The 12,186-nt window shown below is 37.4% G+C and overlaps 1 protein-coding gene across 1 annotated transcript in view; it reads right to left on the minus strand.

Moving 5' to 3' along the window:
• Gmds (GDP-mannose 4,6-dehydratase) overlaps positions 1–7,697 on the minus strand; it is a 472,970-nt gene extending 465,273 nt beyond the window's left edge. The window contains exons 1-2 of the mRNA XM_013016609.1: positions 7,671–7,697; positions 7,454–7,498 (exon numbers count right to left, since the gene is read on the minus strand). Coding sequence (XP_012872063.1) covers positions 7,454–7,498; positions 7,671–7,697 — 72 coding nt within the window. The remainder of the gene's footprint in view (positions 1–7,453; positions 7,499–7,670) is intronic.
• Positions 7,698–12,186: the final 4,489 nt, after the last annotated feature.

The raw sequence follows: 12,186 nt of genomic DNA on the forward strand, positions 1-12,186 counted from the left end.
CCCAGGCCCAGAGTTCAAGACCCACGACCGACAAAAAAAAAACAAAAGCACTCAACTTTCTGGGGTAACCAAAAATCCATGGATTCTACAGATCAAGAAAATAAATACAGTAACTCCATAGATTAACATCTCCCAGAGATTACAGTTGTACAATTCTTGTATCCCATTTCTTTACTACTTTTTATATTCCACCTTAGAGCAGGTGAATATGGAATTGTTTGGAAGGGATACTCACAATGTATGTACCTATTCTTTATTTTAAATTCTGATTTCTTTTTCTTTCTTTTTGTTCCTATGGTTTATTCCCTGTTGTTACTGTTTTTTATTTCTGTCTTGTATATAAGTTTATCTGATTTGGAGAAGGGAAGGGGAGTAACAGAAACAGTAGGACAAAGGATAAACAAATACAACAGTGAGACTTACCAGACAGTATGTTGGTAATGAACTTTACAACTTGAGGGTGGGAGCTGCCAGGGGAGGGGGAAACTGATGAAAACAAGGGAGGGGACAACACTGTTCAAAAGAAATATACTCATTATGTACACGATGTGCAGTTACTGATGTAACTGTAACCACTCTGTACATTACCTTTACAATAAAAAATTTTAATGAATAGAAAATTCTAGCTTTCTACCTAGAAATAGAAGCCATTTTATTGTAAATACCATCATTTAGATCTTTAAGAAAAAATGCCAAGTGGTCAAGAAGGGACCCTTAAATATAAATATTAAATACAAATCTGAAAACTAATATTTTTTCTTGAAAAAAAATCCTGATATGCAATGTTATTGTCCTTGTCATGTTAACATGGACTTTTCATGTATTTACAGATAAATGTTTTTAGAGAGTTCAACTTTCACTTCTCTTATATTTCTCTCAATTACCTTAGTGTAAAATGGGTACAAAAGCAAGTTGGTGGCAGTATGTTTTCAGCTCATCTCCTAATAGTGGTTGCTGACAAGCACTTAAAACTAGATTGTGTTCCATAAAATGTTTCACTTGTGGTGGTTTTCTTTTTCTATGACAATGGAAAGAACATATATCACTCTAGCATCCTAGGCTAGAGAAAATAGCTGCTTTCCAGCAATACTATTAATGAATTGATCTAAGGAACTTTCTACATCATGTGTCTCCTGGCTTGTCAACATCGCAAACTGCCTTAGTTACTCATGCATCTACAAGCTCTTTGCATACCGCAGAGCTCCACTGCTAAAATATTTTCTGTGTTCTCTCACAATTGTACAACTACCTTGGGAGACAGATGTGTACACGATCCCAATATACATTAAGAATTTGTTTAAGGACACAAAGTCAGCAAGGGCAGAAGAGAATTAAGACATGGACCATCCAGTGATGTTTTCCAGGCTCCCTTGCCATGAAGGCTGGACTACTTGTATAGTGCTTTTGCTCTCTGCTGTTTAACAGGGTATAAAATAGAAAGGCCTTTGCAGTTTAGCAAGGTGCAGAATTAAGTACATATCATATTTACAGGGCAATTTCCCATAAAATCTCAGTATTCCTGGTTTTCCTCACTGTAAATGGGTATTTGTAGGTGCTGGTGACTCGTGCCTGTAATCCTAGCTACTCAGGAGGCTGAGATCTGAGGATCATGGTTCAACCATGCAGGAAAGCCCATGAGATACATCTCCAATTAACCAATAAAAAATGGGAAGCGATGCTGTGGTTCAAAGTGGTAGAGCACTAGCCATGAACAAACAAGCTCACAGACAGTACCCAGGCCCTGGGTTCAAGCTCCACAAAGCAAAAACAAAAAAATAAAAGAACAAGTATTGTATCCAAGTATTGTATTCTCGGGGCTGGGAATCTGGCTCAGTGGTAGAGTGCTTGCCTTGCATGCTCGAGGCCCTGGGTTCAATTCCTCAGCACCACATAAGCAAAAAGAAAAAAGCCGGAAGTGGTGCTGTGGCTCAAGTGGCAGAGCACTAGCCTTGAGCTGAAGAGCTGAGAGATAGCGCCCAGGCCCAGAGTTCAGGCCCCACAACCGGACCCAAAAAAAAAAAGAAAAAAAAAGACCAAGTATTGTATTCTCTTTGTTCTTATTTTTTTTATTTTTTTATTGTCAAGGGGATTTCAGTTACAGAAGTAAGGTAATGAGTACATTTCTTGTCAACCTTGTTACTTGTTCTTAATGCTTAATCCTGAATAAAATTCAAGAAACAAGCAACAATAAAACTGTAATCTATCATGTATTTCTCTTCTATATCTATCTGTAACTATCCTACAGATGATTAAATGTATATAAAAGCATATACATACGACACAAATACTATATCATTTTATATAAGTGACTTGGACATCGTGAGATACCTTTTGGTATCCACAGGAGGTCCTGGAACCAATACCCTATAGATACCAAAGGATGTCTACTTTTTCACTTTAAATGGGAATTCAAAACATGATCAAATAAGAGTTCAATGGCTATATTAAATGGCCAGGGCCCCACAGCTTCAGGAATCTAAAAATGTGTATGGCCACACAGGTCATTAACCATTACGAATCAATTCATTGATTTATTCCTTCTCAAGCTATTCAGAAGTGTCTGCTTTTGAGTTAACATTAGTAAAGTCTTCAGTACTCTCTTATATTTTGACTAGAGAAAAAGTAAAAGAGTACAGTTACTATTCTATGCTAAATCGACATATAAGGTTTGTTCTTGCCTATGTTACTTCATCATTTCTGCCCCTGGGACCTGACCCTGCTCTACTTTCTTGTTTTATGTACCAAACTGACACTGACATTGCTACCCAGTTAATGTGTACTTCCTTCTTTCCTATAACAATTCTGTTTCAACAAGCCACATTTTTCACAACATTTAGATGTTCCTGGCTAGCACTCTGCTGATCTATTTCCAGTATTTCTAATATTCATGATAAACAGAATGAACAGATTTGAAATAGCTCAGCAAGGAATTTGTAGGGATAAATGGTGATGAAACTAGTCTGTCTGCCTCACCTGAACCTTTAGTTGCAGTGGTCCTGCATCTATAGTTTGCAAGAAAGTAGCTGCAGCAACACATGGGTAAAAATGTTATAAATAACAATTCCCAGAATTCCTAACCTGCCTTTGGTGTTTCATTAGGACCTCTAGGTAATTCTGATGTACATAAAAGATTAAAAACTCATTCATGTCTGTACTTGGCCAAAATTCCTGCTATTAACCTCTTGGCTAAGGTGTGGCCAGGTATGTCCCCCTCTGGCCCCACTACACATCTACTAATTATATTCTCCTGCTTATAGTCATTGAGTAATCAAAGACTGTAGCTCTGCAGCTGATAATCATAGAAATTTTCCAATGATTTAATTTGAAAAAAAAAGTCACTCTAACATTTGTTGTAACCAAAGTATAAAAAGATATAGCCTCACTCCCATCAGAGTCCTCTTGACAGCTTATTCTCCTATTATATTAATCTCTTAAAGTTGAGGACAGTAGCCTATTAAAGTTGAATACTGTACGGTTAACGCCCCCCCCCCACCATCCATATACACCTTTTATACTACACAAAGGACTTGTATCTGAGGGACGTCTGATTTTACTCATGCTTTGTGGATCTGTAACTCTTCACTATAGTGTCAGTCACGTTTTCTCCTATCAATTTGTGGGCAATCATTATTTCTTTTTTTTTATTGTGAAAATACTGTACAGAGGGGTTACAATTACATGGGCAAGATAATGAGTACATTTCTTATCAAGCATTGTAGCCTCCTCCTTGGTTTCCCCTTCCCATTCTCTCCCTGGACCCCCCAACCAATCCTCCCGCTACCCCCCCCCCTCACCAAAGTTGTAAAGTTCATTTTTCGACATAACGACTTGTACATCTCAATGTTGCCATGGGTCCACCTGTATCCCTATTTAAACAATTTGTTTTTCCCCTTCCCCTCAACAAATTATACCAACATCAAGTACAGTGAAAGCAGGGGTTATACTGTGTTGGAGGGACATACAAAGCAACAAAGAAATAATCTTATGTGTTAGAAACAATCGCATGAAAGAAAAAACCATTTGAATACATATCTTAGGGTTCATTTCCCTAACATCACCTTATCTGACCGACTCATACATATACTAGATATTGCAAATAAGGGAAACCATGGGACCTATGTTTCTTTGGGCCTGGCTTAATTCACTTAATATAATTTTTCCAAGCCTTTCCATTTCCTAACAAATGGGACAATGTCATTCTTTCTGATGGAGGCATAGAATTCCATTGTGTATATGTACCACATTTTCTTGATCCATTCATCTATTGAGGGGATTCTGGGTTGGTTTCATATCTTAGCTATAGTAAATATATTGTGCTGCAATAAACATAGTCGTGCTGGTAGCTTTAGTGTGGTCTTGTTTGTAAACATTTGGGTAAATGTCCAAAAGTGGGATTGCTGGGTCATAGGGGAGCTCTATGTGGAGTCTTTGGAGGAACCTCCATACTACTTTCCAAAGTGGTTGAATAAGTTTACACTCCCACCAACAATGTAGTAAGGTTCCCTTCTGTCCACATCCCCTCTAGTATCTGTTATTTTAGGAACATTTTCTAAAATAGACCACATTTTAGGCCACAAAGCAAACTTGTCCAAATTCAGAAACACTGAAGTTATACCTTGCATTCTCTCTGATCACAAGGGAATAAAATTAGAACTCAACACCAAAAGCCACCAAAGAAAGTCCAGTAACACATGGAGGCTGAACACTGTTGAATTATGAGTGGGTCATGGAAGAGATTAGAAAAGAAATTTAAATGTTCATGATATTCAACAAAAAATGAGCAAACAAATTACCAGCTCCTCTGGGACACAGCAAAGGCAGTACTCAGAGGCAAGTTTATAGCTCTGAGTTCCTACATCAACAAATTGGAGAGATCTGAAACCAACAATTTAATGAGACATCTGAACCTCCTTGAAAAAGACCAGCAAGATAAACCCCAATACAGTAGATGGAAAGAAATAATTAAGATTAAATCAGAATTAAATGAATTAGAATCCAAACAAAACAAAGAGTTGGTACTTCGAAAAAATTAACAAAATTGACAGACCCTTAGCAAATCTTATCAGAAAAAGAACACACCCAAATAAATAAACTCAGAGATGAGAATGGAAACATCACCACAGAAACAACCAAGATTCAGAACATTATAAGGGAATACTTCTCAAAACTTTATGCTAATAAGTTTGAGAACTTGGCAGAAATGGACCTTTTCCTAGCAAATATTGACATGCTGAAACTAAACCAAGATAAGTTAAACCATCTTAACAGGCCCATATCAAACATTGAAATAGAAACAGCAATAAGAGACCTCCCATCTAAGAAAAGTCCAGGACCAGATGGTTTTACAGCGGAATTCTACAAGGCCTTCAAAGCAGAGCTCACACCAATACTCCTCCAACTCTTCAATGAAATTGAAAGAGAAAGTTCACTACCAAACACATTCTATGAAGCCATCATAACCTTCATCCCAAAACCCAGCAGGGACTCATCAAAGAAAGACAACTATAGACCCATTTCTTTGGCAATCATTATTTCTATGAGAAATTCCTCCCAGTTGACTGTGATTTTTCCATTTGAGTCTTCTATTGTCTTTCTGTATCAGAATCAATATAATTTAAATGTCAAAGGAATGCAAATATTTGCAGCTCCTAGATAGTCCTTGGCTCTCATTATTCTGTTTCCAATTCTTTCATCCATTTGCCTAGCGAAGTCTTCTAGTTCATTAATGAGAGACACTTGAATGGTGTTTCTACATGCAAGTCTCCATCTCAGACTTCCAGTAACAGTAGCTCTCCTGCCTGTGAATCTGTATATCCAGACTAACACCCACTAGTCCACCCCTTATCACAGCACACAGACATATTTCCTTTTTTTCTAGACTAGGCACAGATCCTGCCTTTGACACTTCATCACTCCTCAAATTATGTCACAACACCCATGCATTTGGAACATCACTTTTGAAACACCACCTCCCTCTTCAAAACTTCAAGAATGAATGCTCAACTAGCTCCTTAATCTGGTTCATTTGAGCCTCACTGACTTCATTGGCTACTTCCCAGCACATTCCACATATCGGAAAGTATACCTTTCCTTCTAATATTTATCAAAGCATAAAGTTAATCCAGTCTGAGTACATAGAACTTCTTTTAAAATCACTTCTTGCACTATATGACCTGCTCTAAAACTTCCTGCTCTACAGAATATGCAGTGTATGTACATAAATACATATACTCTTGATAATTACATTATTACTCTTTGATTATTCTGCCAGGCAATATATGTAGACTCTTGATTATTACAGTAATATCATCATATAAAAATATGTACATATGTCCTTTCATAATTGCATTCATCTAATTTGAATATTGTAAGCTAGAGAACGATTACTATTATATGAGTACAGAATGGGATAAAAAATTCTCTATGACTTTTTATTTGAGGAAAGGCTTTTTTTTTTTAGTTTTTTTTGTTGTTGCTGTTTTGTAATACTGAGTTTTAAACTCAAGGCTTTACCCTGACTAGGAAGCTCTCTACATTTGAGCCATGCTCTCAGCTCTGCTATAACTTCTTAAAGTCTAAAAGTCAAGGCTCTCAAAAAGATTGAGGTAAAGTAAGAAAATTAACTTTCTTTTCTTCAAATCCTGTTGGCATCTAGATGCCATGTTTCTTTCGTTTTTCCATTTTTCCAACTTCATATTTTATGCAATATCCTACAATTAGAATAAAAAGACAATGAAAAACTATTAATGCAAACATGAGCAAAGCAGGTCATAGCATATAATCCACTGTCAGTTTCTTAATTCATACACTGTCTATATATGAAAAAACTTTCTAACAAAGTGAAATACACACAATAAAGTACATCAAATTTAATGTAAAACACTATTCTTTGAGGTAAAGGAGAAAATATTGAAGGAACAAAACAAGTTGATGATGACAGCTGTAGCACACCTAAAAGTTGCAGCTTCCATAAAAGTTATGGCTGCCTCTTAGAAAGTAAAAAACCTCCATGTGTAAATTTTGCACTCAAGCATGCCAACTTGATTTTTATTGCTTTATGCAATTTCCAAATTAAGTGATTTCATCATGAATAGGAATTTTATGTACTCACTGCATCATAAATCAGCCTTTATAATATTACTGTTGGGCTTGCACAGACTGCTATTTTCTCAGGAATGTAGAAGGTATCAGGGAGGATATGTCATCAGGGCTTACCAGAAGACAGCACAATGAGTTGGTAGTATAACAGGCACAATGGTAAAGTCTGCCTCAAGATTCTTATTTGGGAAGTGGCGCTGTGGCTTAAGTGATAGAGTGCTAGCCTTGAGCTGAAGAGCTCAGGGACAGTGCCCAGGCCCAGAGTTTCCACCAAAGGTACACACAGGAACATGCAGCAGAAGCAAGTTGTTGGATCCCAGTAGTCTCCCAACTACTGGCCCACTGAGTTACTTACCTCATAGCCTTTCTCCAGCAGGAACTCAGCCAAGTATGAACCATCCTGGGAAGAGAAAAAAAATTGGAAAATGTTAGGCCAAGAGTAGCTAATATAAAAAGATGGTCTATATTACAGATTTTGGGGAAAGCATTTAAAGAGCTATTTGAACTAGAATTGAGTATGTTGAGGAGAAAAAAAAAACAATAATGACAGTATGTATTGCCTAGCATATCACGGTACTTTCTTCCAGACAGTAATTCATGTGAGCAATACAGAAGTAGGAGGAAGAAATTGAAATATACAGAAGTAATCAGAGGCAACAAGAAGTTTCAGATCAACATGAAGGTAAGTTTTACCACTTACAAGTTCTTTGAAATATGCACTTGTAAAGCAAAAAAAGTCATTATATTATAGGAACATGAAACAGGAATACAACAAATCCAAGGGAGATGTGAAAAAGAAGCTGCTGGGTAAAAATGTGATGGAGGATAACTTAAAGACTAATAAGGGCAAGTAAAAGAGATGGCAACACAAGGACTATTGGTATTACTGAAGACTGTGCTATGGAGGTGAACAACTTTGGGGTGAAGTGACCTCCAGGCACTGGATGGGTGTTGGCTGCTAAGTCTAAGTGTAAGGATTCTGAAAAGTCATTGGGAGGTTTAAAGGGTTTTAAGGTATATATGTATACATTGGGAGATGGGAATGTAATAAGGGAAATATAAAAAATTTTGTATTATCATAGCATGTGAATGCAATACACATATGAACTCTAAAAAGGAGAAGAACAGAAGGCTTCATCCCAGAGATGCAGATGATTTACGTGTGTAAATCAATAAATGTAATCTATCACATCAATAGATCCAAGGTCAAGAACCACATGATTATCTCCATTGCTATGGAAAAGGCTTTTGATAAGATACAACATTCATTCATATTAAAAGCTCTGGAGAAAATAGGAATAGAAGAAACATTCCTTAAAACAACAAAAGCCATATATAACAGACCAATAGCCAATATTATTCTTAATGGGGAAAAACTACAACCAATTCTAAAATCAGGAACAAGGCAAAAATGCTCACTCTCCCCACTCCTCTTCAATATAGTTCTGGAATCCTTAGCCAGAGCAATAAGGCAAGAAAAAGACATTAAAGAGATCCGCATTGGGAAGTTCAGAAGTTAAACTATCCCTTTTCGCAGATGGCATGATACTAGTTACCTCCATGATCCAAAAAACTCCAATCCCAACTTTTAGAACTTATAAACCACTTCAGCAAAGTAGCAGAATACAAAATCAACCCACAAAAATCAGTTGCCTTTCTGTATACCAACAAAGTACAAGCAGAAGGGAAATTGAGGAAACAATCCCATTCACAATAACCTCAAAACAAAAATATTTAAGAATTAACCTAACCAAAGATGTAAAGGAACTCTTGAAAACTATAAAAACTTAAAGAAAGAAATTATAGAGGACACCAGGAAATGGAAAGACCTTCCATGCTCTTGGATAGGCAGACTTAATATAGTGAAAATGCCATACTGCCAAAATTGATATACAAATTCAACACAATTTTCATTAAAATCCCAATGATATTCATTACTGAAGTACAGAAAATAGTCCAAAAATTCATATGGAACAACAAAAGACCTAGAATGGCCTAAACAATTCTAGGCAAAAAACACAACACAAGAGGGATCTTCATGCCAGACTTCAAACTCTACTATAGAGCCATTAAAACAAAGACAGCTTTGTACTGGCACAAAAACAGACCTGAAGACCAATGGAATAGATTAGAAGATCCAGAAATAAAACCAGACGTTTACCATCAGCTGATATTTGAAAAAGGAGCCAAAGACATACAGTGGAAGAAGCACAGCCTCTTCAACTACTGGTGCTGGGAAAACTGGGCAGCCACATTCAGAAAACTAAAAGTGGACCCCAGCTTGTCACCATGCACTAACATCAACTCAAAATGGATTAAAGACTTTACCATCAAACCTGATACTCTGAAACTACTTCAGGACAGAGTAGGAGAGACAGTCGAACTTTTAGGCACAGGCATGAACTTCCTGAACAGAGTCCCAGGGTCACAAAAAATTGGAGAGAGAGACTTGATAAATGGGACTACCTTAAAATAAAAAAGTTTCTGCACAGTTAAAGACACAGCAACCAAACTAGAAAGAAAGCCAACTAATCGGGAAAAAATATTCACCAGCAATATATCAGACAACGGCTTAATATCCAGTATATACAGGGAACTCAAGAAACTAAGCCCTCCCCAGCCTAACAAACCAATTACTAAATGGGCAGAGGAACTAAAGAGAGACTTCTCAGAAGAAGAGATAAAAAAAAAAGGCAAAGAAACACATGAGGAAATGCTCACCATCCCTGGCTGTGAAGGAAATACAAATAAAAACAACACTGAGATACCACCTTACGCCAGTCAGAATGGCCCACATCGTGAATTCAGCCAACAACAAATGCTGGAGGGGAGGTGGAGAAAAAGGAGCCCTATTGCACTGCTGGTGAGAATGTACACTTACACAACCACTTTGGAAAGCAGTCTGGAGCATCCTCAGAAAGCTAAATATAGACCTTTCCTACAACCCAACCATACCACTCCTAGGCATCTATCCTGAACAACAGAAACCAAGATACAAGGACACATGCACCTCCATATTCATTGCAGCATTCTTCACATTAGCCAAGATTGGGAAACAACCCAGATGCCCCACTACAAATGAATGGATCCAAAATTGTGGTACCTATATACAATGGAATATTATGCAGCCATTACAAAGGACAAAACAATGGCATTCGGGGGCTGGGAAGGTGGCTCAGTGGTAGAGAGCTTGCCTTGCATGCATGAGGCCCTGGGTTCAATTCCTCAGCACCACATAAGCAGAATAAAAAAGCAGAAGTGGCACTGTAGCTCAAGTGATAGAGCGCTAGCCTTGAGCTGAAGAGCTGAGGACAGTGCCCAGGCCCAAAGTTCAGGCCCCACAACTGGACCAAAAAGCAAACAAACATATAATGGCATTCGCAGGGAAATGGATGGAACTAGAAAAAAATCATTTTGAGTGAGGTAAACCAAGAGCAAAGAGACAAACAGAACATGGTCTCCCTGATATGTGGATGTTAAATCCAAAATGTAAGGAGATACAACAAAGTAAACAAGACTCAAGAAACAAAGACCCTCCACTCATCTGGTCGTATCATTACTAAATGCCCCATGCTGCTGACCACATATATGGTATATATGTGCACATCTGAAGGAAACTAGGAGAAGGACACAGAAACAGAGGCAAACAGGGGAAAACATACAACAGTGAGACCCATCAGCTGCATTGAACATTGATCAAAATGAACTAAGCAACTCAATGGCAGTGATGGGAGGGAGGGAATGAGAGGGAAAGAGGGAACAGCTGACACTAAGCAAAAGGAAAGAAATGTACATGTCAATAGATGTGGAGAAATAGCTGTATTGTCAAAGCTCATGGAATCCACAAACTTTATAACCACAATAAAGACAATTTGTCCCACGAAAGTTAGAATGTGTTTGTGACTTTAACTAAGTATTACTATCCTACAAGACTATCAAATTTGTGAAATTTATGTAATCACTTAATCACAATAAAAAATTAAAAAGGGGAAGAACATTAAAAACTGTATAAAATAATTAAGTACTTTGTACTAATCTTAAATCTACCACCTTAGCATCTAAAGTGTTGGACTAAATATAGAGATTTTCAATTGGCTTTTAATACTGTAATTCTTTTTTAAATTTCTAGGTAGGGGGTCTCTATTTAGACAAAAGTATTTCATGTACTACCTTTAGGGAAAAATGTGAAAAATTTATTAAAATAGCAAGCAGTTACTTTGATGAATTCCAGAAGTACCACACAAGTTATCCTTTCTCAGAAAATAAACTGGACAGGAATTTTATGATTAATCCTATAACTGTCATTCTTTTACCCCAATAGGGAGTCCCCTCTAATTCTACCTAGACTTAAACAAAACCGTATGTTAGTTGACTCTTAACTATTGAATTTGTGACCTTAAAAATAGGGATAAAAGGGGCTGGGAAGGTGGCTCAGTGGTAGAGCGCTTGCCTTGCATGCATGAGGCCCTGGGTTCGATTCCCCAGCACCACATAAGAAAAAAGAAAAGAGCCGGAAGTGGCTGTGGCTCAAGTGGTAGAGTGCTAGCCTCGAGCTGAAGAGCTGAGGGACAGCGCCCAGGCCCAGAGTTCAGGCCTCATGACCAGACCAAAAAAAAAAAGGGATAAAAATAATTAGGATGATTGGATTTTTCTTGGGTTTCATTAGCTTGAAAAAAGATTAAAACAACTCTTTTTTTTTGGGTATGGGGGGGGGGAGGATGGGAAGGGGAAACAAAGGAGGAGGCTACAATGCTTGATAAGAAATGTACTCATTATCGTGCCCATGTAATTGTAACCCCGCTGTACAGTATTTTCACAATAAAAAAAAAACTTCCAACCAGATATTCCAGAAAATAGAAATATGAAGCAATCCATATTACCATGACTTGACCCCAAAGCTGGAACTGAGACATCCTGTGTGTCCTGAAAATGACAGGGCTCCCACGCAAGTGTTTATAACATTAATGCAGAAATCTTGCACAAACTGAAGTATAATGACAAGGCAAGGTATATAAGGGACACATATTGTGGTTCATTAAAACTTCCAGCAAGCTGAACCATTTCAGTTTTTTTTTTTTTTTTTTTTTT

This window comes from Dipodomys ordii, unplaced genomic scaffold, assembly GCF_000151885.1.
Source record: "Dipodomys ordii isolate 6190 unplaced genomic scaffold, Dord_2.0 Scaffold32, whole genome shotgun sequence".
Classification (NCBI taxonomy): Eukaryota; Metazoa; Chordata; class Mammalia; order Rodentia; family Heteromyidae; genus Dipodomys; species Dipodomys ordii.